Source organism: Pteropus vampyrus, unplaced genomic scaffold (genome assembly GCF_000151845.1).
Source record: "Pteropus vampyrus isolate Shadow unplaced genomic scaffold, Pvam_2.0 Scaffold263, whole genome shotgun sequence".
In the NCBI taxonomy this organism is placed as follows: domain Eukaryota; kingdom Metazoa; phylum Chordata; class Mammalia; order Chiroptera; family Pteropodidae; genus Pteropus; species Pteropus vampyrus.
In genome coordinates this window covers 765,191-782,838 of record NW_011889044.1, presented here as the reverse complement: position 1 = coordinate 782,838, position 17,648 = coordinate 765,191, and the positions used below count along the sequence as shown (strand labels likewise).

General features: G+C 37.5%; 1 protein-coding gene across 1 annotated transcript; it reads right to left on the bottom strand.

Moving 5' to 3' along the window:
* Positions 1–1,248: 1,248 nt before the first annotated feature.
* Positions 1,249–6,236, bottom strand: IL2 (interleukin 2). The gene is made up of 4 exons (XM_011375165.1): positions 6,005–6,236; positions 5,859–5,915; positions 3,390–3,533; positions 1,249–1,631 (listed from the first exon to the last, which is right to left on the bottom strand). The coding sequence occupies exons 1-4, from the start codon at positions 6,149–6,151 to the stop codon at positions 1,521–1,523; spliced, it is 459 nt and encodes a 152-aa protein (XP_011373467.1). The 5' UTR covers positions 6,152–6,236; the 3' UTR covers positions 1,249–1,520.
* Positions 6,237–17,648: the final 11,412 nt, after the last annotated feature.

Sequence of the window (17,648 nt, the reverse complement as noted above, 5' to 3'; positions counted from 1 at the left end):
GAAGGGCTGCCTCTGTCAACAGGACAGACATGTTCTCAGTCTCCATGTCCACATCCTACATCTTGGTCCCACTCCTTCCCCATCCTCACTGTAAGAGACTTGGAAGCCTTAAGTGTGTGATTGGCATGACATCTTTGCAGACCTTACAGAGATGAACTGTTTCAAAAATGCCAGTGAGGACTTCCATGTACCTTTTTAACTGTGTATAACTTTAATGTTTTTTCCTCATTGTTCTCTGAGACCATCAGAAGAATCTAGGTGATAATCACAATTTTTATAACTATCGTTGCTGTAGCAATTAAATGTCATGGCCTTTGAGCTCACAATGCCGCACCTTCCCTCTGCATTTCTTCCTGTGCTATCATGGATAATACTTCAATCAGGGTGCTGCTACATCTTGTAGCTTTCCCATATCCTGTTTTTATTGTGTTCCTCGAATATGTGAACAACCCGGTCCCAGAATCCTATTTTAGAGTCTTTTTCTTGGTGTTATTTCTGGTACAATTACTGTGTCTGAATCAGGAAGCAGATGGCATACTCAGAATAACTCAAGGAGGATCCAGTAGAGATGGCCAGCGAGGCCATGGTCAGGGCAGAGGGAAACCAAGGGGCTAGTGCTGTACCGTGGCGCTGGCAGCAGTGGAGGCGCTGCCATCCTGCCGTGAAGGAAGAAGTGGGAGGAAAAGTTAGCAGAATCCAGAAGGGAAAAGTTTGGAGAGAGCTACCTTGCTTGAAAGGCACAGCCACCCAGAGGCTACTCCACAGAGAGAGTCAGGCAGAGGGGTCCCTTCTAGCCCTCAGACCTCTCCCAAGGCTCCTCAAGGCGGGACCCAGTGGACAGCCGGAGGGCAGGAGATGCCTTTGATATGTTAAAGGTCATACAGGTGAGCCTCCTGAGGGCAGAGGGGAAGGTACAAGATGTTGGAGAATCAGATCGAGAGGTTCTCAGTTATTTGAAGAGTTTCAAGAATGTTTGTGTTTGGCTTCTTGTTTAAATTTAAGGCTTGGCCTGGAGAAGGAGAATAGTATAATTTGATGAGGTTTTCTCCGACTGGAACTAAGGAACTGATCAGCTCGTGGAAGGAGAAAGCAAGAGCTTTGGGAAGCACATTTCCCTTTCCACGTACCTCTCCAGGGAAAGAGTGACTTTTGTAAGCATCTTAACCGTCTTGTGAGTTCATATGAGTAATTTGGGAAATTTTAGTGATTGCTCTGTTATTCTCGGAATAACAAATATCTAGGCTTGTCGTTATTCATCAACTTTATTAAATAATTTTATTAACCGATCTACATGTATATTATATTTAACAATTCAATATAAAAATAAATACTTTGGGATAAATAATTTACATATATTTTTAGAGCCCCTAGGGCTTACAAAAAGAACCTTAAAAGATCCATAGTCATCATCCGAAGACTAAGAATAATAGTTACAAAAGATAGCAAACCATACATCAAAAAATAAATATAATTTTTAAATATTTAAATAAATAGCCTGATACATTTTAAATGGGAGGGACTTAAGCCAGTGTCGAGAGGATGCTTTGACAAAAGGTAATCCATTTGTTCAGAAATTCTTTAACGTTTGTGCTCTCATCATTATAGACACATGTGTATTTTGTTTCAGGTCCCTATAAAAGAAAAATTTTTTTTAGTTCAGGGTAGTTTACCTTATATATAATTATATATACTTCACAATTGAAATATTGCAGGCTTACGGCCTTTATTTTCAAGTAGGTTACACATATTAGTCACATTTTCTTAAAATCAAAATGATGTGCTGAAATTATGTCATAGCAAGTGATAGTAACATGTAAGCTGAGATTTTCCTCATTTCTTAAGTCTGTCAGTCTCAACACAAGATATTTTTTACTCTGAATTATATACAAGGAAACATTTTAAAACCATTCTATATAAATATTTCATTAAATGCTTTGTGCAAAATAAAGTTAACCCACCTTTCCTCTGGGTGTAAATCTATATCTACATGTAGGTCACATGTATGCAGTGATATTCCCTTTATACTTTCTTTTCTGAACCTTAAGTCTTCTATTATTCTACTCGAGTGAATCTTTTCATATTTCCCCCCAAAAGAACTAGCCAAGAGTAAGTTAAGACAAGTTTTGTTTTGGGGGAAATTTATGTGAAGAATGTTTTCGTACTCATATCTACTTCTATCCCACCTCAATATCAATCATATACCAACTTTTGAAAGTCTAAATATTAGAAGTTTTATTCTGTGGACTAACTTATTGGAAGTTACCTTCCTCTGCTGATAGGAGCTATTTCAACTCTGCATCTAGCTGACAAGCTAAGAAGAAAATATTTTCATATAGAGTGAGATAAAAGATGGGACTTTTCATATTTGAAGTAATTTCTATCCTGGAAGCATAAACCAAATGAGATAAAGTATTTCCTTTAAATAAACTTTTAATATTATATACTTTTTGAAAAAACATATAATTAAATGTTGTAACCTCTTGGCAGGTTAAATTTTTTTAAATATCTGGCTTTTGAACTCATTTTCTAATTTTCACATAATTTTATCTTAATTTTGCATCAAGAATTTAGAGAGTTTTCTGATGTTGGTCAAAAATTTTAGAGCCAGCCTCTTGACATAGATGAGAAGCTGAGTCTCTCATTGTCTAGATGACAGTGATATCAATATACTTTTTAAAATATTAAATGGAAAGAAATAGTCTACTAATACAGTGATCCCTATTTGGAAACAACTAGCTAACACATTTTTAGACAGTTGGTCTACTCTGATTAAAAGCATGCTATTTATGTAGGATACCTGTTAACTCATGAAGTTTGTGCTTTGGCAGATGGGATGAGAAAAGAGAACCATCACCTGAGTCCCTTGTATATTTCATGCTTCCTGTGTGTTTAAAAATACTTAAAGCTCTGAAAGTATTACCTATAAATAAGGAGTTCATATCTAGTCTATTGGCCATTTTAATGGTTGCTGTTTTTTAGACATATGTCTTAGTCTTTCCAGTAATGATAGGGAAACCCCATAAAAGGCCTTTCAGATAATCAGTATTCGTTATTCTGGAAAACAGTCTGAAGAGATTAAAAAATATGTAATGAAACCTGTCTGCTTTCTGTGAAATTCTATTAGTGTCTTTTCCTAACTCGCAGCTTTGTGTTAATGTGAGGGGTGGCAGTACAGAGGTGGGAGCTTGTCCCTGAATGGGTGGCAGGCAGAAACCCTCTGGCTCTTAGACTTCCATCTTAACACTTCGCAACTCCACAGTGTATCATCTCACATAAAAATGATTTCATGTTCACAGTGTACTCCACAGACACCAAAACTGCTCTCTATACCACTCTAAAGTGCCCCTCATTTATCTTGTTACCAGAAGAGCAAACGAGTAATGCTTTACCTTTAGTTTCTGAGCTGTTACGTTGATATTGCTCACTGACTCCTTGATGTCTGAGTGAGAGTTTTTGCTTTGAGCTATAGTTAGCACTTCCTCCAAAGGTTTGAGTTCGTCCACGAGGCACTGCAGATGATTCAGTTCTGTGGCCTTGAAGGATAAAAATAATTACGAGGTCAGTTTGCCCAGACCAAAGGTCAGAACCAAGAAGTAATCTCAAATTTAAGAGTAGCAGTATGTAGTTTTCACCATTCCCTCTGTTCTCGGCACTACTATAAAGACAGACCGATATAATTTTCATTATAAGACTGGAAAAACTCGGGTTCAGCTACCTTGATTAGCATTAACTGTTAGTTAACAAATGAGTCATTAATTTCAGCTTAATTTGGTATTGCAAAAAGTCAAACTTTCTGCACCCAACTACAAATCACAGATACAGGCTGAATTCTTTCCTAATCTGCATAGAAATTACTAGGACCAGAGTAGTCAGAATGTAGAAGAAGTATGAGATCACATCCTATGATTCTAATGTTTAATAATTTAAGATTTGAGAATCATAGAATGTTAGGGAGAGAAGGTGCTTTTGGATGCCATCTGTCACAGTCCCCACATTTTATAGATTAGGCAATTGTAACTATAGTAATGACTCAATATAGCAAGTCACATATAACTGCATCTTAATTTTTTACTTTTCTATAATTACAGTAAGGTGCATTTTAAAAAATTATTTGTCCAAGCAAATAAAACATGAACAATATTTGGAGGATTTGGGGAAGGCCTCCTGATTTAGACACACACACATTATAATATTTCAGACTTCTACAGTACATTATAATTTCAAAGTGTTTTCTCCTAAATAATCCCATTTAAGTCTCACAGCCACCTTTTGTGTTACTACTACATTTAGCAGTAACTCTATTTTACAAATAAGAAAAGTAAATCTCATAATTTAAGAGTTTTCTCTAATACCACATGACTAGGTGGAGCCAAGTTTAAATTTCAGTTTTTTTTCTTTATAACATTAACATAGCATTTTAATTAAATGTTTTTATAGTTTTCTGAAATCTTTTGGAAACATGGAATGGTAGTAAGAAGAAAAAATGAATGGAGTTTATCACATTACTTTTGGTTTCAAATAGATTTCGAGTTGTCATTTAGAAACTGCTGGATTTCAAAGAATCTACCACCCTCTAAATTATGCACATACTCACATGTTATCTTTCTAACAATCTTTACAGGGAGAAATAGGACTATATCATACACATTATGACATTTTCATCTACGGCCTCTCAACTTGCTACTGCAAGTTCTACAAGTTCAAGCCTTAAGTTTTTGGCATGAGCAACTTGGAGCTGTTTCGCTCAGAATACAGTCTAGTGTCTTTAAGCTGCTAGAGGTATGAGTTATGTGGCTCTGATTAAGCTAGAGGAGCATCTCTAAGTTACTTCCTTGTCATCTGTCAAAAGAGTAGTTTGAAGCATAATTTCCTTGAATAAATAAGAAGTAGATCAATGGAATTGTACCTATGGCCCTTTAAACCCCATTTCCTCCCCTGAGCTTGGATTCAGCCTGAGACAAGCTCTTCCTAGCACCAGAGTTCTGCCCATTCCCGTTTGACCCACATAGCTGCTAGGAGCTCAGATGACCTATGCTTATTAACTACCTGAATCCCAAAACAACCAAATGATGCTTTTAAGCTTGGAAAATAAGTCATATAGTATAAGTCTCTAGGTCTATTGGCATAAAAGATGTGTAAGTCCCAAATTTCGCTTTATACTCTCCAGGAGGAAGAATTTTGTCTATGACTGCTACTAATAGCTCTAGCTTATATGGTATTGACCATATACCAGATACTATTATAAGTCCTTTACATTTACTCATTAATTCTCACAAAACCATATGAAGTATATGCATTCACAGAAGTAGGTGAGAAACTGAGTCACAAATTGAGTAGGTAACTTGCCCAAGTTCACAAAAGTCAGGACATAGCAGAGCTTTCGGTTCAGATCATTTGGCCCTAGGGTCTGTGCTGTTGATTAGTGCTATGCTACCTCTCAGAGATAGACCCTTAGGAATCTTTCCTAAAAATAATAAAGGATTTTTTAAAAGTGGGCCCCTCTAAAATCAATTTTGACAATTTGCATGGTATATAATCCAGTATCTCTAGAGTGTTATATTTTCAAATAAAACAGGAAATCAGCATAATCTTGTTTTAAAACTGTCCCAGCAATAAAGTAAGAATATTATTACTCTTCCCACTCCCTCTCCCCCCAAACACAGACAGATACATATAAAAATATATACAGACAAAGACATTTTACAAAAGCCCCATTATCAAACTTGGGCTTTTACAAAATACATTGAAGTTACTAATTCTTTTTCTCAGATGAGATGCTATTAATACAATCAGTGTGCAAATTTTCATGCTATTTTTAATTTTATTAAAACAAATTGAACTTAGAAAGTTGCACTTACATTGGGCATGTAAAATTTAAAGGTGAGCATGCTGGAAAGTTCGTGATTCTTGTAATTCTGAGAAAACATAACAGATTGTTATTAAAAAGCGAACTCCAGTTAGAAAAATTAAACAATAACTTTAGAAGGAAAGGGAATAGACTTACATTAACTGTCTCCAAAAGCCGCTGTAAGTCCTTCAGCAAATGCTCCAGCTGTTGCTGTGTTTCCTTCCTAGAGCTTGAAGTAGGTGCACCGTCTGCCACCAGTGCAAGAGTTAGTGCAATGCAAGACAAGAAGTACATCTTGTGCATCGTGGCAGGGCTTGAGGTTACTGTGAGTAGTGATTAGAGAGGCTGATGGGAAGCTCTTGAACAAGAAGAGCAATTTATACTGTTAATTCTGGAAAAATATCATGGGGGTGTCGAAATGTTTTACATATTACACATATTTTCAAAGATTCTACTACCTGTGTGGCAAAAAGCGTTACCTTTATTTTTCCTCTTCTGATGACTCTTTGGAATTTCTTTAAACCCCCATAAACTGACTGAATGGATTTAGGTGAAATCCCTCTTGGTTACATTAGCCCACACTTAGGTGGCAGTTCCAATTCATACGCCTAACGCCTTCTGTATGAAACAGTTTTTCCTCTCTCCTTCTTTAAGGGGGTGGGGATACAAAAGTGGCTCATGAAAATTTTCTCTTTGTCATAAAACTATGCTGAACTTGTGAAGCACCGTGCTGTGGTGGACAAAAGCCAGAGTAAATAGTTGAAAAGAATAAATTTTTAGATTTGTTGATTAAACAGGAAGAATATTGGTTTCCTGTTTCAGGATGGCTTTACCTTTTTATCTACTCAGTGACTGAGCTAATGCATGCAACATGATAGAATGCTTCTTACAGAATCAGCTACAGAAGTATTAAGATTAGAATACATAAAATGGTCAGTGAGCTTGAGGTACTGTTATATGCTGTTTTAATCTTAATATGTTACTTCTTTCTGTTTAAATCTCTTACTTTGTTGTATTTTCTTTTTTTTTTAAGTATGGTGTTAAACAAGTACTCAGAAAAGGTTTTGCATCCAAGGGCACTGATGCTAGTTTTATTTGTGTGTGTGTGCACGTGTGTGACAGATTTTTTTGCTCCTATTTCTGGTGGGCATCACGGGGATAGAATGAGAGTTGGAATGTCGCCAAACCCCAGGATGCCTTTCTTCCTCTTGGTTTCTCAGGGACCACCTGAGCTATCAGGTCGCCCTCCATCAACCATGTACATTTCATTTCTCTCTATGTATATTGAACAGGTTGCTTATATTTCTTTAAGGCAGAAAACAGTTATAACGATAGGAATCTTAAGTTTTTCTGTCTGTAGGGCACTTTCTGGGTACCATTTACATTCTTTAGGAGAAAGATAATGTGATTGGCCAGCATGTGGTGTACCAATACTGGCCCAGTTAGTGTGGCTGGGGGGAGAGAGGCGTGATGGTGGTGGCCCAGAAGGACATGGTGGGCCAGGTGAGGGGAGGGGTGCGTGTGTGCATGCCTCGTGGAGTGAGAGCAGTCCTCAGAGCAGGGGGACCTGGGCTCATGCATTCTGTAACAGAGGCCAGATACAAGTTACTGAGAAGGGTATCCCTTACCTCTCCTTTATTCACTTTGTGAACAAATGAGTAAAGTACTGCAAACATCTCGTGACAGGCAAATGCTCAGAGCAGGCTTTGCATTTAAGGGTACTGATGCTAGTTTTATAGTAGATTTCACATGTGTTGTAAGTAAACCAATCCATATGTTTCTAGTTTTTATCTTTTTCCTCTTTAATAGATTTATCCTCTTTAATAGATTTATCCTCTAAAGCACCCGGGACACGATAATAGTAACGGAATAAGATCAGTGTTTTTCAGTTGGTGCATTGGGTAGGGTCCTGGGGTATGTGTGAGCTGTGCTCAGTGCGGTTCACTGACGGCCTGAGTGAGGGTGTGGGCAGGTGCTTCTCATGCAAACCAGGGAGAATCGAGGAAACCCACTCTCAGAGAGATCGCTTGTAACTCCTCCATTTTCAGTCCCTTATACGTTTCTTGCCTAATCTTTGAACAGACACTCATCCAGCACTTATAACACCCAAAGGTATATAGAACGGGAATCAAAAAGCACAACATGCAGGCACCCAGTCTAGTTGAAGCCTTACAGCCAACCCGTGAGGTGATGCTTCTCATTCTGTGGATAGAAAACTAAAGCTCAGAGAAGATAGGTAGTTTGTTCTAGGTCCTTTCACCCTTACTGCCAGGAGGGGCAGGGCAAGGATTTGAAACCAGAATATTCTGACTCCAAAATCCACTCTCTACCATTTGTATTGTTTCTAAAGAACCCAATGTGTGGCAGGGAAAACATGCACAGAAACAAGTGTAATTCTGGGTGAAGGAGGACCACTGCCTCAAGAGAGGTGGGCATAAAGAATCTTGAAGAAGGAACAGACCTTAAACTATATTTTGACAACATGGTCAAACTGTAGATACATAGCTCAAGACCAGGAGGAGGGTGGGGAGGCAGGCAACATTAAGTGTTCTAAGGAGCACTTAATAAGTGTACTTGGCAAAAAAAAACCCCAAAAAAACAAAAAATGTTTTGGTGCTATTTATGCATTTGGCAATATTCTGAAGAACATAAAACATCTTACTGAAATTAAAAAATTAGCATTATAGTTTCTCAGGTGGAAAAAAACAATGAAGGAAAAGCCAGGTTAGAGACAAATGATCTTTTCATTTAGAAAAGAGTAGAGACAGATTAGGGACAAATGGTCTTTTCTTTTTATTACTAAAACATGCAAATTGTCTCTCTCTACCTTTCAAATCAAAACCGCAAAGTTAGCATCAGTTCTGAGGGAAAGGCTATTCAGTGATCTTGTTTCGCTTCTCTAAAGATTTCAGTGTCTCATCCCAGCATCACCAGCTCAGGCCTCTACCCTTCCAGAATGGAAGGATTCAGGCCCACGCATTTCTCCGTGTGGGGGCTTTTCCAGTGAGGCTTTTGATCTTCTCATAGTCTTGATCTTTATATTTCTCCAGCTATTTCCATTAGAGCATGGGTCAGCATATGGCTGCATTTATGGGAGGGGCCCTGTAGAAATATTAGTGCACAGTGGGCACCACTATGGAAGTCAGTCTTAGAAATTTCTTGAAATGCTTAGGGAGAAAGCGCCCTCACGCTGTGGCGTACTTTCGCTTTTCAACTTGTCTGACACATCAGCTGGCTTTTCTGGCTGCAGTGGTGATAAAAGTCAGTAGTAGACTGCTAACTACCACATGTGTCACACCCCTCACTTCCCCTTTGAAAATAAATTTTGTCTATTCAGTAATAAGCTAGTTTAGTTGCTTATTAGCATCATTCGTGACTCAGCCTCTCAGACTCATGAGCAGCCGAAGCTCTGAGAAAGGGAGCCCAGTGCCTGGAGCTGCCCCTCGAGGGGCTGGGCAGCGCCTTGTGCTCACCGTCCATCCATCACAGCTGACATTCAAGGATTCCACCGCTGGCGGGAACTTCTCCCAGCCCCTCTCTCACAGCTTGGTAAACTTTGATTTGGTCTGGCTCTTGATGCCTGTCTTAACACATCTCTCACCTCTTTTTCTAAAGGCCTCTTGGCTTTTCAAGATGCAGTTCTCTCCCTTAGATGTTTGGACATAGTGTTGGGTAATCACCCAGAGAGAGAGCAGCTCGAAGACTGGTGTTTCCTGTGAAAACCCGATTTCCGCAGGCGGAGGTTGGTGCCCGGTGTTTGGCCTTACCAGCCCTGTGGTCCTCCATTGTGTGATGCCTTTGCAGGTCTTCCCGTCTGTGGACCACAGTTAAGTCACACTAGTGTGTGCTCCTCTTCCTGTGGTAAATTGTAATGATGCTCATAACCTTTTGGAATGGAGGAATTATTTCCTTGGTGCTTGAATTTTGCAAGTTACATTTTACTGATAAGAAACTTCACATGTGTAGAGATTAAATGACTTGCCCAAGATCACATTCTTAAATTAGAGGTGAAGTTAGAGCAACAGCTCAAGCCTTCCTGCCCCATAGCAATCTCATTTATTTCCCATGTAAAGTGGTAATGCCAAATCCTAGGCCTACGCGGGCCTGCGGAGGAGGCTGGATTAGGTTCCGCCTCCTATTCCATCTTGCTTCACTGTCAGGGTTGCCCACCTTCACCTGGCCAACACCTTGTCTGGGCAGCTTTACGACTTCTAAGAATTTAGAGCAGCTGAATTCACACAGTAGATGCAAAAGCAGGGTTTTGCTCATGTTTTGAATCTCTTTCTGGAGTGCTTAAAAGCACCAGGGCACTCGATGTTTGCTGACACTTCTCCCATATCTCAGGCAAGGAGGCGATTGCATCCACAGTGGGTCTGTTAGGAGTGCAATGTTCTAAGACTGACGTGGGGGTGTTACAGTAGACAGTTGTCTGCATTCGGCAGCCAAGAGATGCCTCATGTGATGACAATGTGATGACAATGGGAGTATCTTCGAAACCTTTGTAAATTTACATTTTGTGTCAACGTAAGACCCGTATGTCAAGGCACACAGCAGTTATTAGAAGTGGAATGTGATAAGCTTCTGATAGAAATAGATTTGCAAAGCCCTTCAAGTTCATAAGATACTTTCACATCCATTTATCTCATTTTATGGCAAAATACTTAAAGAAACAAATTTTCTGTCTGTATGTATTTAATGAAGAACTTTATTTATTTATTTTTGTACATTAAGAATTAAGCCATGCAACTTACAGATAAATATTAGTTGTCTCTTCTGCCAAGATAAATGCCTTCATTGAAATCTTGTGAGAATAAAGTTATATACGTTTAAGCTGATCTTCATCTAATTGCTTGTCCTGCCTGAGTTTAAGCTCTCTGTTAACCGTGTGTCCTTCTCTTTTCCACAGTAGCTCTGGAGGTATGATTGACAGTCCATTGCTCCATCACTCCGAATATTAAAAGATAAGCTGAAGCATGTGAAAATTTTTAAGAATTTATTTGAACAAAAATGGATTCTAATAGGGCAGTATCCAATCTAGCAGAGAGAAGGGAGCTCTGAGGAGCTGTACAAAATGAGAGGCTTTTATAGGCAGAAGGGAGCAGGAGAAGGACAGCAAACCCAGGTGTGTGCTGCAAGGCCGTTTTCCTGTAGAGATGGCTGTGCTCTGTCAGGCAGATGACCTCTCTGGTGCTGATCAAGTGGTTCCTTTTTTTTTTTTTTTTTTTTAAGTGTGTTCATTCAAGTGTAGTTGGTATATAGTCTTTATTGGTTATATTAGTTTCAGGTGCACAGTGTACCTGATTGTGTACATTTTCTTGATTGGTGCAAGATTCCATTTCCGGGAGTGCTGAGATTGTAATTAAGTCACGGTTTGGTGCTTGGGGTTTAGCATAAGGGACTCCATTTGGGGCCTGTTGTCTTGTTTTTGACACTAACTAATGTATTTTTTAAAGAACATAGCCTTATTTTCTGTTTAAAAATTGTAACATTTTAATCTAATTATAAAATAACACAGATTCATCATAGAAAATTTGGAAGACATTTTAAAAAATTAAATGAAAATCAACTGTAATTTTACAGTCGTAAGAGATAACTAGGTAATGGGTAGAGATAACTATTATTATCACATCATTAGTATGTCTTTCTGGTTTTTTTTTTTTCCTTTGGTGCAGTTTTATGTGTTGCTTTATAATGTGTTATAAATATATTGCATATTAAGTATTCTTTTATAACATTCATTTTAATAGAATTCTGTTGTGACTGTTATTGGAATTTACATTAATTCCGGTCATTCACAATTACAAATAGTGCTGTAATTCACTAAAATCTTTTGCACATAAATATTCATGCAAGTTTCTGATTATCCTCTTAGAATAAAATCCTAGAGGTGGGATTACTGGGTCAAAGAATATGAGCATTTTAAGATTTTTGATGCTTATTCTGAAATTTCTTAACAACTTCATACTCTGTGTCAGTGGCATGCCCCTCTTTTCCTGTACCACGTACATGGTCTCCACATTCTTAAACGGAGGATGGGGCGAGAGTGGGGAGAGAAGGGAGTGGGGAAGGGCACGCCGATTGGTGGCTGTCCTGCTACGCTCAGGTTCACGCTTGGAGCTGGGAGTCAGCCAGACCCGGGCACAAGTCTTATTTATCACTCACTGGCTGTGTGACCGAACAGATTACTTATCCTCCCTGAACCATCTCTAAAATGACAATATGGACCTCACTGGATTCTTAGGAATGACAAGCAAGGTGGCATAAATGAAAGCACACAACACTAATCTGTTGAATGAATGAGTGACCCCACGACCTGTTTCTGATGTGCTACACCCTCCTCCTCCTTTTCTACCAAGGTATTTTTTTAAATGATGGCATTTGCTTTGCATAATTTCTTGATATCATCCAGGTTTACCAGTCTACCCTAATCTAAGGATTGAGGAAGAGACAGTACTATGCCAGCATTGCCCAGATTAAACTCAGAGAAAATGTAATTCGCCAAATAATTTTAATCATTCTCTATGTAACAGAGTTATCATTCCACACCACGTCAGCTCCATCTAAGGGCCCCTGTCCGTTGCAGGGCAGTAGCAATCATTTTCTCTGTATTCTTCGAGGTGCTTGGCTGAGACCAACCCCCCAGTCCCGCTGTGATAAAAGGCACATTAATAGGGGGAAAAATATACAATTTAAAATACATATGTACATACCTACGGGAGCCCTACAAAGATGTGAGATTTATAGGCGGCCAGGCAGTGGAGGCGTGTATACCATCCTGAGCTAAGGAAAAGGGATCTTGTCCTTCAGTGGGGAAGAGGGAGAGGCAGTTCATGGGAAGATGAGAACAGTAAATATTTGGAAAACAAAGGTTGCCCTGCCCTGCAGGTAAGTCTCTCAGGTGTCAGTTATCTCTGGTAATAGCTCTCTTCCTGGTATAGGCCCCCTTTCCAATGTAAATTTCCTTTATAAACGTAGGTTTCCCTTACAAAAAAGTTGACTTCTATTCTGTTTTATGAGCTTCTCTCTCTGCAGTCTCTCAAAATAATTAACTCAAAACATAATCCTTATGCCAAAGAGGCATATTTTGATGTGGCATGTTCTGCTACCCTTCACCATCAAATCTGGCGTATCTTGAGCTGTAAAACAGAAAAATATATAGGGATGTTTTAAAATAAGACAGTGAATGTAAGGGGATGGGAAGGCAGTTAATTGCAAAAGGTAAAATTTGCTAGCTTCTACTGGCATAAGTATAGACATAGATCAATGGAATAGAATTGAGATATAAACCCTTACATTTATGGACAATTGATTTTTGATAAAGGTGCCAAGACAATTCAATGGAGGAAGAATAGTCTTTTCTACAGTTGGTGCTGAGACAATTGGATATCTTCATGCAAAAGAATGAAGGTAGACCCCTGTCTCACACCAGTTAATGCAAGCATTAACTCTCAAAACAGATTGTAGACCTAAATTTTAGAGCTAAACCTGTAAGACTTAGAATAAACCTAGGTCTAAATGTTTTTTACTTTGAATTAGGCAATGGTTTCTCAAATATGTCACTAAAACCAAAATTGAAATAAAGAAATTGGGCTTTATCAAAAAGTAAAATTTATATTCTTCAAAGGAGATTATAAAAGTGAAGACAATCCACGAAATGGGAGAAAATATTTGCGGATCATATGTCTTATAAGTGATTTGTATCCAAAATGTATAAAAACTCTTGCAACTCGATAAAAAGACCAGTAACCCAACTTAAAAATAGCCAAATGATTTGAATACACAGTTCTTAAAAAAAGATGTGCACGCGACCAAAAAGCACGTAAAAAAGTACTTATTACCATGAATCATTACGGAAAGGCAGGCCAGACCACAGTGAGCTGCCTCTTTATACCCATTAGGATAACTAAAATAAAGAAGACAATAGCAGGTACTAGCAAGGAGGTGAAAAAGCTAGAACCAGGATGTATTGCTGATGGGAATGTAAAGATAATGGTAAGCTGCTTTGGAAAACACCTTGGCAGTTTTTTAAAATATTAAAAATAAGGGTACCGTATCACCCAGCAATTCTACCTAAGAGAAATGAACCATAGCCACACAAAAACTTGTACATAGATGTTCATCGCAGCATTAATCAAAATAGGCAAACAGTGGAAGCAACCCAAATGCTCAGCTGACACATGGGTAAATAGACGTGGTCGATCCATACAATGTAACATTGTTTGGCAATAAAAATACTGAAGTTCTGAAACATTTTACAGCACAGGAGAGCCTTGAAAACGTTAGGCTAATTTCAAGAACCTGGTCACAAAAGGCCAAATATTGTATGATTCCATTTATGAAATGTTCAGAAAAAGTGAATCCATTGTGGCAAGAAGTAGGCTCGTGGTTTCCTGGCACTGGGGACGGGAGAATGGAGAGTGACTGCTAATGGCATGGGGCTTCTTTCTGGGGTGATGACCATGTTCTGAACTTAGACGGTGACGATGGCTGCACAACTTTGTGAATATACTAAAAACCACTAAATTTTACACTTATGGTATGTAAATTATATCTCAAAGCTGTTAAAAAAATTTTTTTTGCTAGATTCACAGTTGTGGTTGAAACATACACAGTTTGCTTTTGGTTTGTGGCTATACTGAAATAAGTTAACAGCCCCAAATGAAACTGTATTTATCTCTAAGAATTGTGTATATAACGAGCAAATATAAAACAATGGTATTATTATAATTAAGAAGAATGAACTAAATAAAATGTATATTGTCTTTATTAAATAGTAAGATACCACATGACATTCAATCACTACTACTGTTACCAATTATCGTCACCTAATTAAGTCCCAAACATTGTAGAAGTGGTAATGCTTTTTCTTCAAGTAGTAAATATAAATGGTGTCCTTCAACACATCAGTATTTTTTTAATTTTTCAAAATATATATTAAGATAAGTGTACTAACAAATACTAAATAATGTGGAAATGGCTCCAGAAAAGAAGGTTCAATGATCTTCTCTGTCCCTTCTTAATGGGATATAAGTGTTGCTTGACTATATATATTGGGCTTAAAATTTCTATCCGAATCATAAATAAGTCAGTAACTAGAAATAGAGCAGGTAAATCATTAAATTTATTAAGTTAGTGAAAAATGGTTAACTTCCCACTGTCTCAAAATTTATTTTTGCTATTCAATCCAAATTATCCAACGTGACGTGTCTTCTATTTCTCTAGAGGAACAACAGGAGGGCTTGGGGGTGGGGATTGGCATTGGTGAGCTTGGGAAGAAACCTATCCCCCTACTCAGTGTTCATTCTCAGAGATTCACTTTCTGAGAAAAAGCAACACTGCAATTTTAAGTCAGTATGAGATCTAAGATTGAAAAAAACAGAGATAAAACCACAAACCCATGGCATGTAGGAGAGGTTAATATATTCTATGAATGAACAGTCATAGAAATGGCCATTATCTTTTAATTCTGTCTGCACTATGTGTGTGACTCAAAAATCTTTCATAACTAGAGGTATTTTTTCATGGACAAACACTTTATTGAATTGGAAAAAAATTATTTTATAAATGACCATATTAAAGAGATAGTTCAACTATATCTGAACTCCAATTTCTAAGAATACAAATGCTTTCTGGCATTATTTTTTTCCCAATAGCTTTGTTGAGTCATAATTGAATATAAAACACTGCACATATTTAATGTGTACAATTTGACAAGTTTGGACAAATACGTACCCATGAAACCATCACCACAGTCAGGCCAGTAAACATGACTACCCCGTGCCTGCCTCTTTGTGGTAATAACACTTAACATGAGATCTCCTCTGTTAGCAGGTTTTTAAAGCACACAGTACAATACTGTACAGCAGATCTGTAGAACTTACAAGTCTCGCACAAATGAACCATTGTACCTACAGAACAGCAACTCCCCATTTCCCCCTGGCAACCACCATTCTACCCTCTGTTTCTATGAGTTTGACTATTGTAGGACTGTGACTGGCTTATTTCACTTACAATGTCCTCCAGGTTCATCCATGTTACTGCAAATGACAGGATTTCTTTCTTTAAAGGCTGAATAATATTCCATTGTATGCATATACAATTTCTTTTTCTATTCATCTGTTGATGGTTATTTAAGTTGTTTCCGTATCTTGGCTGTTGTGAATAGTGCTGTGGTGAATGTGAGAATGCAGGGATCTCTTCTAGACCTTAACTGCAATTCTTTTGAATATATCCAGAAGTGAAATAGCTGGATCATATGCTAGTTCTATTTTTAATTTTTTGAGGAACAACCATACTGTTTCTCATAGCAGCTGTACCATTTGACATTGCCATCAACAGTGTACAAGGGTTCTAATTTCTCGATTTCTCCACATTCTTACCAACATTTATCTTTTTTTTTTCTTTAATAATAGAAAAATCCTAACAGGTGTGAGGTGATAGCTCATTATGGTTTTGATTTGCACTTCCATAATAATTGGTGATGTTGAGCTTCTTTTCACACGTATGTTGGCCATTTATACATCTTCTCTGAAGAAATGTCTATTCAAGACTTTTGCTCATGTTTTAAATGGATTATTTGTTTTTGATTTTGTTTGTTTCCCTATTGAATTGTAGGAGTTTCTTATATATTTTGGATATTAATCTCTTGTCAAATATATGTTTTGCAGAAATTTTCTTCCATTCTGTAGGGTGCTTTTCATTCTGTTGATTGTTCTTTGCTGTGCAAAAGCTTTTTAGTTTCGATGTAGTCCCACTTGTCGATTTTTGCTTTTATTGTGTGTACTATTGATGTCATATCCAAGAAATCATTGCCAAGACTAGCATCAAGAAGCTTTTCTCCCCTTTTTTTTTCTAGGAGTTTTACAGTTTCAGGTCTTAAAATGAAGACTTAAATCCATTTGGAGTTGATTTTTGTGTGTGGTGTAAGATAAGGGTCCAGTTTCATTTTCGTGCATGGGGATATCCAGTTTTCGCTACACAATTTGTTGAAAAGATTATCCTTTCTCCATTGTGTATTTTTGGTACTTTCAATGAAAAATTAATTGACAATAGAGGCATGGATTTATTCTGTTCCTTTGGGCCACATGTCTGTCTTTATACCAGTGTCATACAGTTTTACTTAATGTAGTTTTGTAATATATTTTGAAGTCAGGAAGTATATGGCTCCAGCTTTGTTTCTCTTTCTTTGCTTTGGCTATATGGAGACTTTTATGGTTCCAAATGAATTTTAGGATTTTTTTTATTTCTTTAAAAAATGTCATTGAGATTTTGATGGAGATAAAATTGAATCTATAAATTGCTTTGGGTAGTATGAACATTAAACAATATTAAGTCTTCCAATTCATGAACATGGATGCCTTTCCATTTATTTGTGCCTTCTTTAACTCCTTTCACCCATGTTTTGTAGTTTTCAGGGTACAAGTCTTTCACCTCCTTGGTTAAGTTTATTCCTAAGTATTTTATTCTTTTTGATACTAGTACAAATGGGATTGTTTTCATAATTTTTGTTCAGATAGCCCATTTATAGTATGTAAAAATGCAACTGATTTTCATATGTTGATTTTGTATTCTCCAATTTTACTGTATTTATTAGTTCTAACAGTTTTTTGTAGAATCATTAGAGTTTTCTATAAATAAGATCATGTCATCTGCAAAGAGATAATTTTCATTCTTCTTTTACTATTTGAATGGCTTTTAGTTCTTTTTCTTGCCTCATACCTCTGGCCAGGAATTGCAGTACTGTGTTGCTAGAAGCAAGCATGGGCATGCCTTGTCTTGTTAATGATCTTAGAGGAAAAGC